This window comes from Mesocricetus auratus, unplaced genomic scaffold (assembly GCF_017639785.1).
Source record: "Mesocricetus auratus isolate SY011 unplaced genomic scaffold, BCM_Maur_2.0 Super-Scaffold_100014, whole genome shotgun sequence".
Classification (NCBI taxonomy): Eukaryota; Metazoa; Chordata; class Mammalia; order Rodentia; family Cricetidae; genus Mesocricetus; species Mesocricetus auratus.
In genome coordinates this window covers 39,970,694-39,994,602 of record NW_024429197.1, presented here as the reverse complement: position 1 = coordinate 39,994,602, position 23,909 = coordinate 39,970,694, and the positions used below count along the sequence as shown (strand labels likewise).

Sequence of the window (23,909 nt, the reverse complement as noted above, 5' to 3'; positions counted from 1 at the left end):
CAGCCAGCTGTGGAAAGCTAGACAAGGCTTGGACAGCAGAAAAGAACTCAAGGCAGAAGAGAGCTTGAGCTAGGAAAGGACAGAGAGCAGCCTGGGAATGGATGTTAAAGAAGATGCCAGATGTCTGAGAGGCTTGTGCCGGAGAGGTGCAGAGACAGTTACGGGAGGGAGAGCTGCAGATCTGGGTTGCTCTAAGAATAAAGGGATGAGTGACATGGCTTGGGCAAAGAGGAGTGAAGGAGGCAATAACCGATGAGTTAGGAAAGGTAGATTTCACAGGAGTCCAGATTCTATTGTAAGTGCTCTAGGAAGCCCGTGGGGGGGTTTGAGACAGGCATCATGTGATGTGACACACTGAAGGTTACGGGACTGGTCCAGGTGACGTGTAGGTTGCTTGCCAACATCGGCAGCACAGAATGGAGCTGATGGCTAATGCGTGTGTCAGCACATTTACAAAGTGGATGTGTGGGTGTGTAAGTCAGGAGCAGCTAGATTCACACACACACACACACACACACACATCTGAGAGAATTTCTTAAAACCTCAAGCAGCAGGTGATTTCTTAAAAACAGGGGTTCATTGGGGTATACTTTTTAAAAACACTAATAAATTTGTTCTATTTTAAGTTTTAAATTTTGACCTTTTTGTCTTTCGTGCTTACTAAATTTACATTTATTTATTTGATATGTATGTGTTTGTGTGCATGTGCACCATGGTATGCATGTGTAAGGCAGAGGAGATTTTATGGGAGTTGGCTCTCTTTTTCCTCTATGTGAGTTCTGGGGATGGTATTCCTACCATCAGGCTGGGCAGCAAGGGCCCTACCTACTGAACCATCTTGCTGGCCCCATTCGTTTTAAGTAGTTTGTCAGGCTCCACGGGGTAGTGGGGATTTGATGGTTGTATTGTCTCCTGCACATGGCAGTTTCGTTTTTTATTTATTTACTTTTTTAAATTTTTTATTTTTTTGAGACAGGGTTTCTCTGTGTAGTGCTGGCTTTCTTGGAACTCACTCTGTAGACCAGGCTGGCTTTGGACTGCCTCAGCCTCCTGAGTGCTGGGATTAAAGGCATGTGCCACCAAGCCTGGCTGGTAGTTTTATATTACTAGCTGAGTTTCAGAACCATTTTAGATACTTCTATATAGCCTTTTAATAGTTGTTTTTTTTAAATTATTTTTTGAGGTGGGGGAGCTTTCTTGTGTCACAGCAGGTCAAAGGACAACTTATGGGAGCCAGTTCTCCTTTTCCACTGTAGGGAATTGAACTTGGGTCGTTAGGCTCAGTGAAAAGCACCTTATTCCCACTGCATCATCTCACCTGCCCAATAATTATTAGTTTTTAAGACCTACATACTTAAAGTTGGTTAAATATTATGCATATTCTGTTTGATTTTTACCTCTAGGTAGTAACCATAATATTCAGACTTTGAATGTTTTTCTTTAGATTTATAATAACATTGATACAATTTCAAAGTTGTTAAATCATGTTTTATTCTCTTCTTTCTTAAAGGTTAGCTGTGCACTATCATTCTTTCTGTTTTCTTTCCAAGTACATGAAAAGTCCATTCTCTTGGTGTCATTGTAAGTAGAAATCTTTTAAGTATGCATATCTAGTAAATAAATATTTGTAACATAAATTATATTTATTATAAAATAAATAGAATATGGTACATAAGTTTATAAAAATGTTAATTTAAATATAAAATAAGACCACACAATATTTTTAAATATAATTATGATAATTATTCTCAGAAAGATAATGCTTTATTTTATTTTATGAAATATATTTTAAACCAAAACAGTTGTTAAAATTATTATTGACATATTCTCATGTCTTCCTGTTCTTCATACTCTCTATACTAATTAAACACATTCCTCAAAGTGGCTTTCCTGTTTCTTCTCCTTGCCTTTTGTATCTTGTTCATTTCCACAACTATTGAATGGCTTTACTCTCAACCATTTACCTCCATGAGGTCTTTCGTATGTTTCTTTTGTGTTTTGGTTTTTTTGCCCCCCTCCACTCCATCACAGCCTATAGATGAAGATTTCAGATCCTCTTGGCAATACTTCAACAGATTATTTTGTTTAAGAGCATTAAAATTTTCCACTCTCCATTAAAAGAACTGAGTGACAGTTGGGCTGTGTCATCCTAATACTAAAATAGGCCTAGAATAATGTGGAATACTTGAATCCTCCCCAGATCAGTCCAACTGTCTGCTGCCTTATGCCCCACCCGGTGCTTAAGTGGTCTTGTGGAAGACTCCCGTACAAAATGACCAGGGAGATAGGGAAAAGGTAGTGCTTTTCTTAGGTGGAGCTCTGGGCTGGAAGCTCTGTGCTGCATCTGTGGAAGGGACCTTGGCATACAGCTGCTGCACATCTGTGCTGCACAGGGTCCTTGCAGATGGGAGGACAGGTCGGCCCTTGAAGTCTGCACTTAGGTTGTTAGGGCTTACCACTTCAAAGGAGACAGTGGTCCAGGTCATGTAGGACCTTATAAGGACTACTAGAAACTTTGGCTTTTATTCTGAGGGAGTGGCAAGTCAGGCAGATGAAGGGGAGAGTGTGGTCGTGAGAACACAGAGAGTTGTGCTACTTGATACACCTTGAGGTTAAGGGCCAAATAATGGTCATCTTTATTACTTTCAGTGCAGTCCCTATGTGTAATTGTTTCATTTGGTTTGGTAATTGTATATTGAAAGAGTAAATGGGAAGACTCAGGAAACCTTACTTATTGAATACTTACTGTTTGTGCTGATAAACCCCTTCTGATTTAGCACATTGAAGCAACAGAATGGAAAGTCCTCTGATGTGAGATCCCTTAATAAGAAACAGTGGGTTTTCAATGCCAAGCCTAAATCTCACATGCTGGTTGTCATGCAGAAAAAACACTCCTTTAAGAAAGGAGATTATTAGTTATTTTTCTGTTGCTATGATAAAACACCATGACCAAGGCAACTTACAGAAGGAAGGGTTTATTTGGGTTTGTGGTTTCAGAGGGCTAGAGTCCCGCACCATCTTGATGGGGAAGCATGGCGGAAGGTGGATGGCTGGAGCAGCAAGCCGAGGGCTCACTTTGAACTATTAGCACGAAGCAGAGAGATCAAATCTGAATGGCACATTTAAACTTCAAAGCCCACCTCCAGTGACACACTTCCTCCAGCAAGGCTACACCTAAATCTACCCAAGCAGCACAGCCAATAGGGACCAAGTATTCAAACATCTGAGCCTGTGGAGGACATTTCTTATCCAAACCACCCCAGGAGGAGAATGTCAAGCCTTTGGAACCTTTTTAAACACAAGGGGAGAGAGATTAACAGTAATGGCAACAGTGATTCAACAGCTCTCACTCTTAGAAAAGCTTATTTTGTATTGTTAAAAAAATATAGAGAAATTAATCCTTGACCTAAGTCACACAATGAGTGGCAGCCATGGCATGGTGGCAAGCGTCTTTACCTTCTGGGCCATCTCACTGCTCCTTCTTTAAGAAGTATATTTTCTAGCATGCTACTATTTTGTTTTTCAAGGTACTGAATTTTTGTTGTTGAAGCAGGGTCACACTCATTATGTAGCCCAGGCTTCTAACTGGCCTGCTTCTCCCTGAGCGTGGATGCAGTCAGATCCATAAAAAATCAGTCAAAGGCTATGGTAGATCACCCTAAACACCGGATAAGAGGAGGCGCCACGTACCAGTATCTTGTTTTCAGTCCCAGTGTCCTTGTCCTTTCTCTGTGGCCTCTTAACTATTTAATTTTCATCTTTTTTTTTAGTTTAATAATTTTGTCATTTTTATAATTTACCTATGTTTTCCATTCTTCACTGATGTGGCAATCCTGTTTTTCCTAACTTTAGTTTGTAACTAGCTGAGTAGCCTGTAACATGGAAGAAGTTTGAGAACAATTGCCTTGGGATGCACTTTGTATTTGCAAAGTGAGTGAAATGCAAATGCGTCTTTCTCTGGTCTTTCCTTAAGGAACTGTTCATGTGGCACACAAAGGAGTGTTTGACAGTGACCTAGTCAAGTGACTGTTGTCTAGTTTTGAGAAGTTGACACTTTCTGAGTAGTTACATGGAGGACTTTTTTTTCTTTTAAACTAACCTTGAAAATCAGACATGTAGAGTATATTTATATTTTTACAGGCTAGAGATAAAACTATATTCTGTAATATTAAAATGCTTTTTCTTATCTTTTTAGACCAGTTTGCTTAGTTTTAAATGAAATTCCTTTCATGTCAACTTGGTTTTTACTAGTGTCAACATTTAGGTGAGTCAAACCAACTTCTATATATTATTTCCAGTATGATTCTTAGAGATTCACTGAAAATTTTCCCAAGTAATTACAGTTTAACTTGATGCCCCGTTCTCCTTTGCAGCATGCTCCCTCTTCTGTTGAAGGATGAGCTCCTACTGCCCTCCGTTGTGACAGTGGTGGCGTTTTTAGTAGCTTGTGTCACTTTCTTCCCGCTGTGTGAGAGCACTTCTGAGGCACAACTGCAGCTGACGTCCTTCGCTGTTTCTGTCAGGAGGCGTCTTCCGGGCTTTACGTTTCTTCCCAGAATTATACAGTGTTTGGTAAGTTAGGCAGCTTTGTTTAGCATTTACTTGGTGTATATGTGTCCTCATGCCTCATAGTACATGTAGAGGTCAGAGGGTAACTTTTAGGAGTTGTTTTTTTCCTTCCACCATGTGGGTTTCAGGGATTGAACTCAGGTTGTCAGGCATGGTGGCAAGTGCCTTTACCTGCTGGGCCATCTTACTGGCACTGCTCCTTCTTTAAGAAGTGTATTTTCTAGCATGCTACTATTTTGTTTTTCAAGGTACTGAATTTTTGTTGTTGAGACAGGGTCACACTCATTATGTAGCCCAGGCTAGCCTGGAACTCACTGTGTAGCACATTCAGGATTTGAAAACTTTCTTCCTCCTGCTTTAGCCTCTCTAGTGTTAGGATCATAGCTACCTGGCTTGAAATGCCTTTTGTTGATTTTTGAGGTAGTGTTCTATAATTCACCACCTAACATATGTATATAACCATCACTATCATCTAATTTTAGGTGATTTTTATCACCTCCCCAAAGAAAGTCCTCAGGCAGTCATTATACCACAGTGCTAGCCCCCCCCCCCCCTTGGACAGCCACTAGTCTGCTTTTTGTCTCCAGACTTGCCTTTCCTGAATATTGCATATTAAGGAATACATAGCCAGCTCAGGCTGCTATAGCAAGATAGACAGACTGGATGCTTAAGCAAGAGAAATTTACTTCCTCACAGTTTTGGGGCTGGAGGCACTGAACATTAGGGTTGGTTTCTACTGAGTCTGTTGTTTCTGGCAGAGCTATATTTTGCTTTTTCTCATGTGGCCTCTTGTCTGGTATCTTCCTTCATTATAAGGTATATAGTACTTGGAATCTAGTCATAATTGCCTTTCTAAAAGCCAGTGTCTAAATATAGTCACATTGAGGGGTTCGGGGTTCAGTATTCAACATGTGAATTATTTTATTTTACATGTTTTGATGTGCGTGCGTGCGTGCGTGTGTGTGCGTGTGTGTGTGTGTGTGTGTGTACTATGGCATGTATATAGAATTCAGAGGGCAACCTGGAGGAGTCAGGCTTGGCAGAACACTTGTACCTGCTGAGTCATCTTGCTGGCCCTCTATATTCCATTAATGTGTTCTACATTTTTAAAACCCATCAATTAATGGACATTAGGTTGATTTTGATATCAGAAATAATACTGTTAGAAACATCTGTGCACAAACTAGAGAAACCTTTGCTTTTCTTCCCTGGAAGTATCCGTGGAGTAGAGTTGCTGGACACCATGGTAACTCAGTACCTGATACTTTAGAAATTGCCTGCTTTTCAAAGTCAAGCATGATTCTATTGCCATGAACCTGTGAGGAAGGTTCCAGCTCCCATGTCTTTGACAGTACTGTTGCTGTCTTTTTAATCACAGCTCTCCTACTAGCTGTGAAGTGGTGTCATTACATTTCAAGTTGCAATTTTCTTTCTTTCTTTCTTTCTTTCTTTTTTTAGTATTTTTTAAAGGTTTATTTATTCTGTATACAGTGTTCTGCCTGCAGGCCAGAGAGAGCACACCAGATCTGATTATAGATGTTTGTGAGTCACCATGTGGTTGCTGGGAATTGAACTCAGGGCCTCTGAAAGAGCAGTTAGTGCTCTTAACCATCTCTCCAGCCCCCCTCCCCGTTTGCAGTTTTCTAATGAAAGATGTTGAGTATCCTTTTGTTTCTTTACTGGCCAGTTGTATATCTTTTTTGGGAGGGGGGTATTACTCATCTTTATTTTTTTCCTATTTCCCCCATTGGTAATAAAATTTGCACATTCTAGGCAACCTCATTGTTTTTAATTCAGTTGTGTGTTTTATTTGTGAGTTCCACAAGTCTTTTATACATTATCTAAAATATGTATTTTTGATTGGGTGGGAGACATGGCTCAACAGTTAAGCGTGCATACTGCTGCCAGGTGTGGTGGCTCACACCTTTAATCCCAGCACTCAGGAGGCAGAGGCAGGCGGATCCTGTGAGTTTGAGACCAGCATGGTCTACAGAGCGAATTCCAGGACAGCCTCCAAAGCCACAGAGAAACCCTGTCTTGAACTGCCCCCCTTAAAAAAAAAAAAAAAAGAAGAGTGCATACTGCTATTACAGGGGGCCTGAGTTCAGTGATGTACACATGTGAGAAAAATATTTGCCAGTCTGGTTTATTTCTCCTTTCCTGTAAATGTCATGATATCCCCCCCCCCCCCAATGGCTGAATAGAACTCCATTGTATCTACGTACCATGTTTTCTCTGTTAATCTGTTGACCTACATCTAGGCTGGTTCTATTTTTTTGCCGTTGTGAACACACAACAGTAAGCATGGATGTGTAGATATCTGTGGTATGTTGACTTGCAGTGCTTTGGGTATATATCCAGGAGTGTAATAGGTAGATGATATAGTAGTTTGTGGGGGCTTTTGCTGTTGTTGATCCTGCACACTCAGTTCTAAGTGACTGCTCTAATTTACACTACTTTCAGCTGTGTAATTCTGACTAGGGCAAGCTGTCAATTACAAAGTTAATTTGAATTAACGTGGTGGCTAAGGATGTTGAATACTTTAAAAAGTATTTATTAGCCATTTGTATTTCTTTTGGGATATGTCTGTTTGGCTCACCCATTGGGTGGTTTATTTTCATGTTTACAGTTCATTATGTAGTGTGGATAGGAGTCTCCTATCTGGCAGATCCGTCCACTCACCACCTGTAGGCTGTCTTTTCACACTGGCAATTGTTTCCTTTGCTGTACACTTGTTTTTTGGTAATCTTTTTGTAGTTGTTTTGTTTTTCAAGACAAAGTTTTTCTGTATAGCAGCCCTGGTTGTCCTAGAACTCACTCTGTAGACCAGACTGGCTTTGAACTCAGAGATCCACCTGCCTCTGCCTCCCAAGTGCTAGGATTAAAAGTGTGCTCCACCATCGCCCAGTTGCTATACAGTTTTTTAAATTCCGCATTACCTGCTTAGCATTTTTTCCTGCTAGTGTGATCATTTTCAGGAAGCCCCTGTCTGTCTGCATCTCAGTGTCGTCACCTGTGTTTTCCTTTCAGAGTTACAGGTCTTAGGTCCATTTTGAATTGATTTTTATGCAGGGTAAGATACAGATATAATTTTATTCTATATCCATGTCTCCAACACCATTTTTGAAGGGGCTTTTCTCAGGGTTGGCTTTTGACACCTTTGCCAGTGATGAGTTGGCTATAGATATTGGGTTTATTTCCCGGGTTTTCTTTCCATTGATCTACTTATTTTTGTGCACGTATATGAAGTTTAGGATTTTTTTCACCCTACTTCTTTAAAGAATGCCATTGGAATTTTAATGGAGAGTGTGCTGGGTATATAGGTTGCCTTAAATAATATAACTATTTTTACAATATTTTTTGACAGAGCTTGTTTTGTTTTGAGATAAGGTCTCATGTAGCCCAAGATGACCTTGAACTCACTGTATATGAAGCTGGCTTTGATCCCCCTGCTCTATCCCCCGAGTGTTGGAATTATAGGCTCATGCCACCATGCCTGGTATCTAGACTGCATTCTTTTTTGATTTTTTTTTCTCTCCCACAATTCCTTCCAGATCTTCTCCACCTCCCTACCCATCCAACTTTATGTTTTCATTCAAACATGTGTTATGTTCAACACAAAACAACCCCCCATACATAAAAAGAAATGAAACAAGCAAAAGACCAATAAAACAAAAAATAGACACACAAATCTGAATGAGACAAAAAGTCTACAAAAAAAACTATTTTGAGTTTATTTCGTGTTGGCCAACTACTACTCGGCATAGGGTCTTTCCCTGAAGTGCGGTTAATATACTCAGTGAGACTCCATTAAAGAAAACTGGTTTTTCCTTTGCCAGTAGAATCATTTGCTGATAGCTCTTTGGTTATGGGAGGGAACCCTTGTCCACTTCGTCTCATTGCTGGGACCTGTCTGGTTTGAACCTGTGTAGCCCCTGTGATTTCCTATGTGCATCAGTTCTGTTTGTCTAGAAGACACTGTTTTCCTGGAGTAATCTGTAACCTTTGGCTCTTATAACCTTTCTGCCCCCTTTACCTTTTAGAACCTTGAGCCTTGAGGGGTGGGGAGTAGATGCTTTCAAGACATCCTGTTTAGGACTCAGTTCTCCAAAGTCTCCTGTTATCTGCACATTGCTCAGTTGTGACTTTTTGTGCTCGTTCCCATCTACTGCAAAAAGAAACTTCTCTGATGAGGGCTGAGTGAGGCATTGATCTACGGGTATAGTAGAATATCACTGTATTTCTATGTTCCTTTAGCAGAGTCATAGTATTAGGTTTTCCTCTAGGCTCCTGACATATCTAGTCTCAGGATCGTGGTGATGTCAGCAGTATGAGGCCTGGGTCCCATCTCATGGAGTTGGTCTTAAATCAATCAGAGAGTGGTTGGCTACTCCCATAACATCTGGGCCACTATTGCACCATGTATCTTGCAGGCAGATCACTGTTGTAGATCACAGGGTATATAGCTAGGAGATATTGATGATCACCTTCCTCCTCTGGTAGTGTGCAGACTACCTTATAGCATTAGACAGCATCTTAAATGCACGGCTCAATGAGTGGAGAGTTTTGTACTGTTGGTTATGAAGGAGAAGGTTGGTAAAGTAGAAATGAAGAGGTGAATAAGAAAAACAAAGATAGGTTAACTTTCTTTTTTTTTCCTACTGAAATTAAATTAAAGCATGTGCTTCCTCAGCCTATGAGCCATATTTCAGATGCTCAGCAGCCACACATGCTAAAGCTCCAGGGCTGGAGGAGGGTGCAGAAACGGAACACTTTTGTAGAAAGTTGTACTGGCAGCACACGGACTGGATAAGCCTACTACTATACAGTCACAGTAAATGTGTTTTTACTACTGATTTTGACATTTAGTCAAATATGACTGATTTTACTTAGTGTGCTGCTAATTCCTCCAGAGAACCACGATTTGTGTTACAGTGTTAGCTCATTGGAAGTGCACCCATACATATGGTCTGATGTTGGGCATTCTGCAAAGTTTCAAAAGAAATCATTAATCTGAAAATGAAATCCAAGATTATACAGCATTGTTATACATGCTGATGAATGAAATAGTTATTTATCTCATACATAAGCATTAATACCGCTTTCTGTGAAGTAATTTATTTTTTAGAAAACCCATCTCTAGGGGTATTACAGAATTGAGAGGACAAGAGGCAGGAGCTGCTTTAGTGCCATTGTTACTCTGATAATCTTTGCACCTAAAACTGAGTTGTGTGACTGTAATGGTTTTTTTTTTTTTTTTTGGCTAGAGCAATAATTTGGAAATATATAGAAAGTATACCTCAAAATAGTATTGTACTCAAAGTGCACACTTCAGGGAGTTGCTTCTGTATTTACTGTATATAGTAATTGTTAAACTATTGCGTTCTTGAAATTATACAATCAACTGAGAAAAATTGGTGTCATCAAAGTCATACTTTGTGTTTGACTACAGGTTTTTTGTTGTTGTTTTGCTACTGGCTGGTTTTGTGTGTCAACTTGACACAAGCCATAGTCATCAGAAAGGAAGGAGCCTTAATTGAGCAAATGCCTCCATGAGATCCAACTGGAGGGTATTTCTTAATCAGTAATCAATGGGGGAGGACCCAGCCCAAGTGGGTGGAGCCATCCCTAGGCTGGTCCTGGGTTATATAAGAAAGCAGGCTGAGCAAGCCAGTAAGCAGCATTTCTTCATGGCCTCTGCATCAGCTTCTGCCCCAGGATCCTGCCCTGTTTGAGTTCCTGTGTTGACTTCCTTCAGTGATGAACAGCATTGTGGAAGTGTAAGCCAAATAAACCCTTTCCTCCCCAACTTGCTTTTTGGTCATGTTTTATCACAGCAATAGAGACTCTAACCTAAACAATATTTTTTTAAAAATATTTTTAAATAATAATGTCGTTTTCTCCTTACTTCCCTCCAAACCCTACCAATATACTCCTCCTTGGTGTCTTTTTTTTTTTTTTTTTTTTTTTTTTGTAAAGCATGCTTTAACCCTCAAAACAATATCAAAGATACCAGGTAAAAAGAATACATATAAGGTTCGTGATCAGACAAAATTGATGGGCACAGATGGTGTCACAGGCCTTTAACCCCAGCACTGAGTCAGCAGAAGCAAGTGCATATTGGGCGGTGGTGGTGTCTTTCAAATTCATGGCCTCTTCTTTTTTCTCCCATGAATTGTTGTTACATACCCATATGTATATGCATGTATACTACTAAACACAACATGCTCAGTCAGTATAATGTTACTTGTAAGTTTTCAGGGACCATTTGGTATTGGATAACCAGTAGGTCTGCTCTCCCTGGGGAAGATTATTTCTCCCACTCATTGTTTAACTGCCTGTAGTTCTTTGTGCAGGGTTGAGAACTTGTGGACTTTCCCTAACCATGATAGCATGCATGTCCATTACTGTTGTACTTGTACAGCTTGTGTGTAGGCAGTTATGTTGGTGAGACTATGGGTATAGCTTCTGACATTCCTAGGAAACATGGTCTCAATGGTAAACTCTGTTCCTCTGGCTCTTACACTCTTTGCATGCCCTCCTGTAGTGATCCCTGAACCTTAAGTGTGGGAGTTATTTTATAGATTTATCCATTAGGTCTGGGCTCTACAATTAAGCATATGATTGGTTGTGCTTTTCTGTAATAATCTTCTGATTCAAAGAGAAATTTCCTTAATGAGGGGTAAGGATTATATATACATGTGGGTTCAAAGATAAATATTTAGAATGTAATTAGGGATTATGCTGGTTTACTGAAGTGGTAGTTGTAGGTTCTCTAAGATCCATGATTTCACTATCACTAGCCCTGAGTAGTTGGCTAAGTTTCCAGTACCAGGCATGGCATCTTTTTTGTCGAGAGGGGTTTAAATTCAATTAAAGAGCTTATTGGTTACCTCTAGGGTATGTGTGCCACCATTACACCCTTAAGGTAGTAGTGCCATGTTAGTCATTGTTGTGGTGCATAGGTGTTTATCTGGGTGGGACTGTTGGCCTTCTATACCAATCAGTAATACTCTTTCTTTTCCTTTACAGTTTCTTTCTTCAGTCATCTTGATGGTCCTTCTGACGATTTTGAGTGTTACACTGAACCCTCCCCAGAAACTACCAGACTTGTTTTCTGTACTTGTGTGTTCTGTGTCCTGTATAAACTTCATTTTCTTCTTAGTATACTTTAACATTGTAATCATGTGGGATTCCAAAAATGGGAGAAATCGAAAGAAAATCAACTAGCTATTTTCCCAAACAAATGCAATCTTTTGTTATGTATAAGAAAGCTTACATCTTTAGAATCCTGGCGTCATAGGAAAAGAAATGGTCAGTGCTTATTGTTATCTACACAAACTGTTTATGGACCAAAGCACCTGTTTTTTTTTTCTTTTTCTTGTTTGTTTGTTTGCTAAAGCATATTGTAATTTTGGTGATATTCATAGATATTTAAATTATAAAATAAGAGGGAAAAAATGTCCCAGCTGATTGTGGTAGCTCACATCTACAATCTTAGTGGCAGGTTCAAGGTCATCCTTAGTTACATAGAAAGTTTGAGGCTAGCCTGGGTTACATAAGACTCCTGTCTCAACAAAAAGGGAAAGAATAAAAAGTTCTTAATGCCAATATCTGATAATGGAAAGTATTCTAAAGATTATAGTTTTTAAAAACTGCAAATATAGTGACTCTATTAGAAGAATTAAGCTTCTGTCTTGTTTGAGCTTTAGCAAACAAGTAGTAAGCATCCCATTTAAAGATGTATCTCAGGGAATTAACTTTTTTTTTTCTTTTTTTGGTTTTTCAAGACAGGGCTTCTCTGTATTGTTTTGGAGGCTGTCCTGGAACTTGCTCTGTAGATCAGGATGGTCTCGAACTCACAGAGATCTGCCTGCCTCTGCTGGGATTAAAGGCGTGGCCACCAATGCCCTGCTTTTTTTAATTACTGAGAAAGTATACTGTTTGAAATTTGAATGTGCAAAACTGGATGCTAATAGATAGATACTCTTGTTTCCAAAAATGTGGAATCACTTGATTCCATTTTTTAAAAAGAACTTTATTGAATATGAATAAGAAGTTTGAAGTCTTTTTGGTTACTCCTGTTCATTAGTTCTACATTTCTATAGTCATTCTAAATTAAACTACCTTATCAAGAATTCCATCTCCCTTTCTGTTACCTTGTTTAAGGTTTCCACAGACACAATTGTTTATTCAGATCATACCTTCTGTCGGCTTTGTCCTATAGATATGATTTTCCCTTGCCCCATGCTTACTCGGGTCTCAACTGGCAAAAATCATGTATTATGTTTCACTTTCTTTTGGAAATCTGTTTTAGTCTCATAAAAATTAAAGTCACTTTACCACTAGCCTATTTTGAGTATATTTCTTTCATAATATAGTCATCAATTAAGTCACTAAATAGCATATTCTAAAGTAGTATAAAGAATTGGTTCTGGACATAGCTGGCCATAGGCTAAAGAAGAAAATACTTCTCAGTCTGATAAAGGAAGTTGGCCTAGACAAAGCAATGTGTGCAAGGATTCAAAGGGCAAGATCAGCACAGAGAAGCAGTCCATGGTCATGTTTGTACCCGAGGGCCGACCTGACAGAATCTTGGCTGGGTGGTTTAACTCTACCTCTTATTTTTCCTTAATAATGTATCTGATTTTAACACACAAATGCTGATTTCCATTAATGACAAAGTTCTAACTTCTCAGAAAGTCAGTAGAGCAACCTTATTACTCACATTGATACAAGGACATCTGTTCCACTATGTTCATAGCAGTATTATTTGTAATAACCAGAACTTGGAAGCAACCTAGATGCCCCTCAACTGAAGAGTGGATAAAGAAAATGTGGTACATTTACACAATGGAGTACTATTCAGCAGAAAAACAAAAACAAAAACCAATGGAATCTTGAAATTTGCAGGCAAATGGATGACACTAGAAGAAACCATCCTGAGTGAGGTAGCCCAGTCACAAAAAGACAAGCATGGTATGCACTCACTCATATATGGATTTTAGACATGGATCTGGGGAGTGCCAACCTACAGTTCCACGGCCAGAGAGTCTGGGAAACAGAACCTTCAACCATTGACTGATGGAAGCAGAGGCAGACAACCACAGCTAAACACTGAACTGAACTCAAGGAACCCAGTAACAGAGAGGGAGGACTGATGAGCAAAGGGGTTAAGACTGGGCTGGTTTAACCCCCAGAAACAGCTGACCCGACAAGGATTAGCTCTTGAATCCCAGACTGATGGCTGGGAATCCAGCATGGGACTGATCAAGGCCCCCTGAATGTGGGTGTCAATGAGGAGGCCTAGGCAATATATGGGGCCTTGAGTAGTAGATCAGTATTTATCCTTGGCATGCAAATGGACTTTGGGTGCCCATCCCACAATGTGAGATGCACTCTCACCCTGGACTACTGGGGGAGGGTCTAGGCCCTGCCCTGGATGAAATGACAGACTATGGACACCCCCATGGAGGGCCTCACCCTCCCTGGGGAAAAGAGGGAGTATTGGGGGGGGTTGGTGGGAGGAGGGGAGGGAAAGCGACCTGGGATTGACATGTGAAACAACCTTGTTTCTCATTTAAATTTAAAAATAAATAAGTTAAAAAATAAATAAAAATAACAGTATAACATGATGCTAGATTCAGGTTTTTTTTTTTTTAATTATGTCACCATGTGGTTGCTGGGAATTGAACTCAGGACCTCTGGAAGAGCAGCCAGTGCTCTTAACTGCTGAGCCATCTCTCTAGCCCAGATTCAGGGTTTCTTACCTGTTAAAAAATGAGGAGTTCCATGTTTTTTTTTTTCAGATACATTTTAGAGTAAAGAGGCATTTTTGAGAAATGCAGTTCTCTCACTGCTAATGTACATGGGTTTGCTTCTTAAGGCAAGAAGAGAATAGGGTGTGGGTTCATGTGCCATATGAAGCTCACCAGAATCTTTATCCTTTGAGGCCTTAGGGAGGGGCAAGAGTCTGTCCAAATCATAAGCCCCAAGTATGGGAGCAACACACACACAAAGATTCTATAGGAAGGGACAAAAGATGGACAGATTACAGCTACCAAAAAAAAAAATGGCTAGAGGAACACAATGGTTCCAATTCATAACTAGTTTCTTTTTTGTTTACTGGACTATCTGGGCCTGGTACATCCCTTCTCCTCTCCCCATATAAATATTAGTTTTGTGTGTGGATTTTCCTGCTTTGTCCTTCATGTGGCCTCCAAGGGTGATAAAGCGAGAGTCATCTGATCTACAATGAAGAAAACTGGGAAATGATTCTCAGCAGACCCAGCTGTTCTGAAAGGCAAGTGCTCAGTACATCAAGAGGTCAAGCACACAGTAACATGCCTGCGCAACTCACTACATGGGAAACCAATCTACCGCTTAACCCTTTGTTTTCTAATGCAGGATACTCTATAAAATGTCTTCACTTGTGCCCTAGTTTTCCATGTTAGAACAACAATCTCTATTAGTATATTTTTGGTAACATATTTGAAGGATTATATCAAAAAGCACCCTTGATATTTGGCAGACATATATTCGAAATATTCTAGTTAAGTAGTTCCTGGAAACCCAGAAGGCAATTAGGTTGAATAGTTGATTGAACTACTACTTAGTACCTATTTCCATTTATAGTAATAGACTTTTTTAAACACCTTTACTTTATCGTTCTGAAATATTTCTAAGTGGAGAAAGAGTTCTTTTCAATCTTGATTTTTTTGTTTCAAATTTTCTTACATGATTTTTAATTTCAAAGCAGTTCTGAGTTAAGTGACATCTCAGACTAATTTTGTCAAAACATACTTAGGGTATGCACCAAGAAAATAGCATTTCTTTCCATGTAGCAGTGGTCATGTGTGTAAATTTTTAGAAACTATGTTATACAGATTCTGATTTTCCTTCCCCTCTATTCTCATAACACAGATTGTAATGCAAACACCACATCTTAGAATCACACATCTAAGTTAATGTTGTCAGAAAATGGGGAAGGGGTCACATTCTGACCTATAGTAAAGGTCTTTTCTTTAAACTTACTCGACTCTGAATCTAGTTCATAACCAGCTTAATATTTCAATGTCTGTCCTGAAAATTCATTCCAGTGTTTTCTAAATGTGTCATATCTTAAAATGTTCACAATGATTTTTCTCTGAGCAGAGACAACTGGCCCTGTGGTGGGACAATGCACATCTGAGACACTAGTTCCACAATATAATACCAAAATTTCAATAAACATAAAGTGGCCTGTAAATTAATAAATGACTGGACTGCCCATGGGAAAGCTGGTTCCTGATTCACCTGGTATATTGGAGTTTCTGTAATGGACTTTATAGAGGATGTTACTCTACAAAGGCAGAGTCATAATTCTATCCACAAGTGTTAAAAGTAGGTACATAGGTGAGACACGGTGTTAAGTCAGGACTCTTCCTGTACTGCAAGGCTTACATTAAAGGGTCAAGAAGTAATGTATTATTTACATTGAGATAATCTAGTGGTGTGTGTAGAAAGTTTAAATTAGCTGCAAGAAATTTTATCTAGACTTGCACCTGCCTAGTGCTACAAGTTGGTATTTACTGGGCAGATTAATTACACACATTTCTTCTGTGTCTTTAAATATGATCAGGCAGATGCGGACACTGTTCACAGTGAGTGCATTTCTTCTAAGTGCCTTTGGGATATAAAAGATGGTCATTACATCATCACAACTTATTTTCAAAATTAACACACATCACTTAAGTGGTCTAAATGTGATATGCCGTGTAGTTTGGTGCCTACTCCAGACACTGGTGAGCTCCCATTTGCTCATTTTTGAGTCTTCTGTGAGATTTACCTTCACAGATTAGTTTGGCTATTCTGACAGCACTTTTTATTTTGCATGAAGAAATGTGAAATACTTTTGAGAGAATTTTGATACCCGAGCATGACCCAGTGAAAACACAATTTAGATGCCTTTGTCTACATGCCTTAAGGGACTTCCAGCAGGTGCTTCCTAGAACAGCTGCCAAGAAGGGAGTGTGTGATGACTGTGACAGATTCCTACTCAGTGTGTCCCACTGGGGGCCCCTAGTGGTGACAGAGGACCCTATTCAGACTTGGGAGCACTGTCAGGGAAGATACTGGCAGCTGATGACATAAACCTTCCTGTAGGAATGTGGCTCTTTGCCTCCCTGTGCTCACCAGCGTTAGAAGTCATCAAGAGTGGTGGGCTTGGGGGATGGCTCAGTGGGAGAACCTGCATTTGGATCGCTAGAACTCATATGAAGCTGGAGGCAGCAGCACGCATGTGTATGCCCATCACTCACTGGGAGATCACAGGCCAGCTAAGTTGGTACATACATTGGTGAACAAGAGACCCCGTCTTAAGGTGGAAGATGGGCTGATACTGGGGAACCTGTACCATGGTAAATATATTCCCGCATCCCCCACCCACACACAACATTCAGGCATACTCACAAGAGTTTTGCATAAAAAGGTAGTGTATAATGGACTCCTTTATTTTTTTCCTATTAGAAAAATTAACAAATACTCAACTTTCACTGATTCTTCAGTCCGGGCTGCATTATTACCGGTTGACTAATGCACAGTTGTCAGACTTGAAGGGAATACTACAAAGGAGAGAAAAGCTCTTATTAAAATATTACCATGGGGGAGATGCTAGTTACGTTAAGTATGCAATTTACTCTCACAAAATAGGGTCACAAGCCTATTTTAATCTATGAATAGGGTTATAGCTAGGTAGTAGAGTTAGCATTGAACATCTTTGAATTTAAAAAAATTATTTTTTTGTAATACCAGACACTGCAAAGTTTTCATCAGCTGACCTTGATTGTTGGGAGAACTAATGAAAAAGATTTTGAGGCCAAATCCAGGACCAAGCAGAAAGTTTTGTTATGGTATAGCAGGTAATGGCAGTATTCCTCCTTCATGGCAACCATATATTCTAAGGCTGTACTCATAAGCTTTGCTGCTGGGCCATCTCTGAATGAGGCTGGTGACTGTGTTACTCTGAACCCTTCCTTAGTCTCATTTTCTGATATTTTGTGCTTACATAGGCATACAGTACATCAAAAATACCCATGTTTTAAAGCCAGGTATATTTAGTGCATGGCTGTCATTCCAGCACTTAGGAAGATGAGGGAGAAGGATTGAGGACAGGCCTGGCTATATTAGTGTAATCCTGTCTTAAAGGAGAAACTAAGTGCAGATCTTCTATCTGGTAAAGTACAGATTCTATCTGTTAATAGAATGTAAATGACTTCTGGACAGAGATAATGTGGAGTGGAATTAGTAAGATGGTCCCTCCTCACCTGTAACACATACTTGCTTGCTGTAAAGCCCAGGTATATAGCTCAACCTCCCATGCACTGGGATTACAGCTATGTGCACCACATTGGGCTAGAGCTGGTGTAAAGTCCCCAGTCTCTAATTACCTTGACACTTTTCGGAGTCGATCTATGTGGTGAGCTTTCTGACACTGCATTTTCTTCACTAGCACTCACAGCAGAAAGCAATGTTTATACCTATTTATTATCAACTCTTTCTCACTCTACACCTCATGAAAGGCAGAATCCAGAACGTTTTCTGGCCTATACTTACTGATATTATAGGTCATTAATTTTTACACACCATTCTTGCCCATGTGCAGTTTCACTGTCGCTGTGTGTCTCATGTTTGTGGGCTTTGTGTCTCTTAGCTGCATGTGGTCAGGAGAGAACCTTGTCCTCACCTGTCCTGCTGCAGTTCATGAAGAGAAGGCAGTCTGTAGTCTTCACAGACTTAGCAACCAAGCTTGCCCATCAGGGTTGGGGCAGTTGTATAGAGTTCAGGGTTAGACACAGTGTGGATTCTAGTTCTGCTTTAAGACCCAGTCCATGTTAATAACTAACTTTTTTTTGTGCCAGACGGCTTGCCCTATGGGACACCTGTTTCTCCAGGCTGACACTTTGATCCTCATTAGAGTCACGATTTTTGTGCAATCGGCCAGAACCTTTTCTAGAAAGTCTGAACTTGTATGATTTAGTATAGATCAAAATTCTGTCTCCACATATGAAGTGCTGCTAGATCATGTCACTTCTGAATGTGTTTTGAGTTTTTAAGCCAGCTGAGTGATGAAGTAAGTATACTTGAGACAGTGTAGCAGCTGAGACTAAGACTGTGGTTCAACTTTGGAGTAGAAGCCCTCTTCACGAGGTGAGGACCAGTCAGAGGCATGGATGAGATGAAGAAAATGCCCAAATCAAACAAGGTATATTTCACCTAGTAAACTACTGAACACATCACCTCATGACATACTGATAGTTTATATGCTATAGTTAGTGACTAGAAAGATTATCTTTACCAAATAGTAGTAATGGCTCTAAAGGAAAGCTATAACTAATTAATTAAATATTACAATGTAAATTAAATGTTTTTGCATGAACAAAACAGTGAAATTTAGCAATGTTAGCTGAGTTAGAAAAGCAAGACATTACCTCAGTTCAAAATGGCTTTCAAGAATTCAAAGCTGTCAAGATGATGTTCTATATGAAAAGAGAGAATTTTTTTTCAGAAAAGACTTTAGAATAACTTGCCATACTATATGATACAAAGTAAATATTGAATCAAGTGAAATTAAAATACACTAAAGTTGGGGGTTGGAGAGAGGCCTCAGCAGTGAAGAGCACTTACTGCTCTTGCAGAGGTCCCAGGTTTGGTTCTCAGCACTCATATAGCAGCTTACAACCATCTACAACTCTAGTTGTAGGGGATCTGATGCCCTCTTCAGTTCCCTCTGTGGGTACTGCATGCATGTGGTACATTTACATACATGCAGGAAAACCTCTATACACATAAAAATAGATAGTAATTTTTATTTCAACATCTTATAATTATAAAATATATATTCTGAAGTAGGACCAGAGTAACCTCTAAGATGTTGAAATTTAATGCTATTATTATACTTTCATGCTCTTGTGCTGGAATCTGTACCTCTGAGAGCAGGACAATGTCTGTTTTGTTTTGTTGGTATCTCTAAGGTCAGAAGACTATAATAGGCATTTTGTAAGTACATAAAGAGAGCAATCGTAAGCATTTGAACCCTTAATCCCAATACTTGGGAGGCAGAAGCAGGTGGATCTCTGAATTTGAGGCCGGCCTGGTCTACATGGCAAGTTCTAGGCTAGCCAGGACCCCGTCCAAAATAAATCAACCAACCAACTCAACAAAACCAAAAAAAATCAATTGTTTGAAAATGCTTAGATAATTCTTGGAGTCAGACAACACTACTGTTATGCCATGAGGATTCTACCTCTGATAGATAATATTTTAAAATCTTAGAGTAGACATTCATCCACCCACTCACTGGGCTACATAAAAGACCTTCAATCTGGGTTCTGTGTAGGTACTCTACTGCAGTACACTCAGGCTCGCTCTTTCTTCAGATTCTGCAATACACAAGAGTTCACCAAAAGGCCAGGAATCTGAGAGTGATGATGCACCACACAAACACACTTAACAGAACTAACAAACACTGACAAGATTATGGGAGCCTACAACATGAAGCAACTGTGCTTCCCCTGGGAGAAGGGGGAGCTTCACAGAGGATGGGCCATTGGGACAGACTTAATAGTTCCATAGGCAGGAGAGGAGAAAGCAGTCTAGCAGAAGGAAGGTGGCAGAGGCCCAGGCGTTCCGAGGGTTGAAACTAAGTGTGCATACAAATGACCTCCTTTGTCTCTTGAGTCTGTGATGGACACCAAACCACCTAACATAATCAGTTATGTAACAGTGTAAGTATACTTTGCTACATAAGTGTCTAAAATAAGTATGCCACTCAGCAATTTGATGTGAGTCTTGGGGATGGGGTGAGTTTTTCTGACTGCTTTTCAGGGTTAAAATGGAACCTGTTCACCTGTCAGGTGACAAAAAACCAATTTCTATAAATGTGCCAGGATAATTCTTCTCTTCCTCAAGAACAGCCAGTCCTCAGTCTATTCATTACTGTCTTTTTATAGTATTTTTATTTAATAAAACCTATTAAGGCTACCATACAAATCTCTTTACTTATGCTTTTATCTTTTAACTGATCAATTTTTATATTGCTGACATCCTTTCTTCACCATTTGTTCATTTAAAAATTCATAGTATGTGAGCTATGTCTCCAGGGAAGTGTCTATAAAATTTGTTACAGCTGGCAAATGTGTATGAGTCAGTGATAGCACATGACTAAATGCTTCACAGAAAATAAAATTTGTTTCTGTAGTAAGCAGAACTGTTTAAATGTTATTTATTTTTATGTTTCAAAGAAAATATATTGTGAAGTGCTGCATTGATTTAAAAGGCAACAATGTCTGTGTACATGCTGTAGAAGGGAAATTTATGAAACCTTTGCACAACTCCTTTAATTGAATTTTCCAAATCTCTCACCACACACAAATAATCAATATCTTCTGCAGAGAAAACCAGTCAGAATTATTACAGTCTTTCTTTTCAATTTTGTTGTCATCAGCACATAAGAACACCTGGATATTTGTACTGTCTGCTTGCAAGATATTTACACCTTTTAAACACATAATTGCTATTAAGTGAGTCCAAATGTATAATTTTAACATTGCTACAGTTTTTTTTCAAAAGAAAAATTATTGTACTTTAAGTAAAGTATAAAAATTTAAATCATGGAAGAAAATTATGTAAAAGACATTGAAAAGAAATAAACCTGTTTGGTTTTCTTAAATCCAAGACAAATCTTAAGTAGGCATTTTCAGCAGTTGGTAGTATTCCCCAAACAGTGATGACTGGCATAAAATAAGAACATTAACATTATCAACAGTAGAGGTCTAACCCATGCAGCATGCACAACATATAGAGGGCTGAAGGCTGCAGTGTACACTAATGTGTATCTGTGGCACAAAATTAACAGCTATCTTCAAAAAAATCTAAGAAAGCAACATGGGGGCACTTTAAAGAGAGCCTTCAGACTCAGATGAATGCTTTTGAAACTGCAGTATCTGGCAAAACAAAACAAAACAAAAAACCAAAAAGCAACTTAATTATTAAGATGAAAAGCCAAAAGGGTAGTAGTCTTCAGGAAGTGAAATTATTTAACCAATATGAGGAATACATGAAATTACAAGATTGAGTTGAGAGAAGCAAAACATATTTTTGTTAAAAATACCTCAACGGTGACTAGAATGAAAAGGCAGTCAAACTACTTTACAGTGTCAGTACAAAAAGGGTTTCAGCTTGTCATGCAACCTAAAGAATTTGATAGCTTCACAATCCTATAACCAAGATGAATTGTACAATGGAAGTTAACTAAAGAAAACAGTCTGTGCTTCTTTCAAAAGACCAGAGCTAGAAGTTCTGAAATAGTTTCTATTACAAATAGCTGAAACAATCAACTTTTTTGAACATTGTAAAGTTCAGATGGTTATACTGCATCTGAAATATGCATTCTGCAACCCACACAATTATTCTCAAAACATAAAATATGTTTTGGACTGAAACTAAGTGTCTTGATTTCTTATCTTGGCAACTGCTCTACAATTTGCTTACATTCTTTTCAAAAACATTTTGTTTACTGGAATTCCTAGACACAGACAAACAATGGTGGCATTTTTTAGTATCTCTAGAAAAAATGAAAATGCCAAGTGCTACACAATGCCATCTATTGACTAAGGGATAGCTGTGTGAGGTTGTTTTTAGTAGAGGTTGGTTGTAAAAAGCAAATACATTTCATGCCTTACCATGTGATGACAGTGTGACATTCCATCTGTCTCAACCCACTGAATAGTCAGATGTCTTAAATAAATCTTAAGCGTAACAAATTTAAAATAATTATGAAAATTCACACTCAAATATAACAGAGAAGAAATCTTTCATTTCATTATTATCCTAATAGTCATAAAGCCAATATTATTAAGGAAAGTGGAGTTAGTCTTACATCCTAAGTCACCAAAAGAAGCATTCTTTGTTCAAGAACCTTGGGTTTAGCAGAGGAGTGAGTGCCTGTTATTCACAGTCTAAGAAGGCATTCTGATTCAGGCCTTAAGTTTTACATTTCTCTGAGTCACATGAAGCCATCACAGTGTATGTCAGGTTTACTGAACCCTGGAGTGCCGTCCTTCTTCCTGCAGCATGTGGTACTGAGGGAAGGGAACGGGTACCCAGGTGAAGAGTAAAGACCAATTTGAATGGTCAGTGGCAGTGGAAATGTTGCAAAAATCCTCCTGCAAGTGCTTATTTTAATTATTCCAGGAAACCTTTAGAAGAAACTTAAGGATAAGAAGAATTGCCACCATCATCCTAAATGGCCACCTTACGGACGTGCTGTTAATAGTGAAACAAGTGACTAGCCTACTCCCACTTTTATGATTATAAAAATGAAACAAATTTAGCATACAGCATAAGGGATGATTCAACAACACTACTTCTGATGTCACAAAGATTCATAAGATGTTTTAAAACTTAAACAAACCTGGATAATAATAAAAATAAGTAGCGTAGAAAACATTAAGAATCAAAGCCCAGTCTCCAAGGGAACATACAAAGCAGGCCAGTCTTACATGTTACAAAATTGCCAAATGCTTCTTAAAATCAGTGTGTGACAAGAAGAGGTGAGAGTTATTAATTTAGCAAAGAAAAATCTGTGTGTGTGTACATGTTTGTGTTTCTGTGTATGTAGATCTTTAATAACAAAAAGGCCAAATTGAAAACATGCATAGCAGGAACTAGAGGAAGCAGTAGGGAAAGCATTCAGTGAAATGCAGAAGCTCAAATTCAAATCACACAAGAAACAAGTTTTCATAATTCGAAAAGTGAAGAACTTTTAGTACCTCAGAAGATAGAAAGAGCTAATGTAGTTTGTGCCACATAAAATGGAGGATTATCAATACAAATACATGATCTATACAGTATATCAGGACAACACATAGTGGTATATGTTGTGGGAACTCATTCAGCTAATAACCTTTGGGGTACTAGCCCATTAAGGCATGATCTAATGTGCCATATGGAATGGATAAGGGGGAGCAGAAGCATGTTCTTGCTCTCTTGGGTGGCGACCACAAATCGGATTGCAGCTTCCAGTGCCTCTGGGCAGAAGACCATGGCGATTCTCTACCATATTTGTCATTCGTGAGTGACTACCCAATAAATACCGTCTTCCCTTTATTCTGGGCTCTCGTGGACTCTATTATAATCATCCATTACAGGTATATAAAATGAAAAAGGTTTTTTAAATTAATCTTTTATTTATTCTGTAACAAGTAACTAATGCCTACTGGAAATGATTAATTTCTTCTATGAATGAAAGAAACCTAACTCTGTAAGAGCCTGGTAATAGACAAGTCAGTCTGCACATCTAC

At 39.0% G+C, this 23,909-nt stretch overlaps 2 protein-coding genes across 4 annotated transcripts in view; one reads left to right on the top strand and one right to left on the bottom strand.

Annotated features, from left to right (window-relative positions):
• Positions 1-23,909, top strand: part of Alg6 (ALG6 alpha-1,3-glucosyltransferase) — an 82,823-nt gene that overhangs the window by 30,927 nt on the left and 27,987 nt on the right. For 2 of the 3 annotated variants that reach the window (XM_040757114.1, XM_040757115.1), the window contains exons 12-14: positions 1,511-1,581; positions 4,196-4,264; positions 4,374-4,572. In XM_040757114.1, the coding sequence (XP_040613048.1) occupies positions 1,511-1,581; positions 4,196-4,264; positions 4,374-4,572 (339 nt within the window). Of the gene's footprint in view, positions 1-1,510; positions 1,582-4,195; positions 4,265-4,373; positions 4,573-11,601; positions 12,918-23,909 lie in introns of those variants that run through there. The other variant, XM_013116460.3, reaches the window with a different exon arrangement.
• The window catches only part of LOC101843321 (integrin subunit beta 3 binding protein), a 50,508-nt gene continuing 43,638 nt past the window's right edge, over positions 17,040-23,909 (bottom strand). The window contains exons 8-9 of the mRNA XM_013116469.3: positions 19,038-19,085; positions 17,040-17,171 (exon numbers count right to left, since the gene is read on the bottom strand). Of these exons, the coding sequence (XP_012971923.1) occupies positions 19,039-19,085 (47 nt within the window). The 3' untranslated portion in view covers positions 17,040-17,171; position 19,038. The remainder of the gene's footprint in view (positions 17,172-19,037; positions 19,086-23,909) is intronic.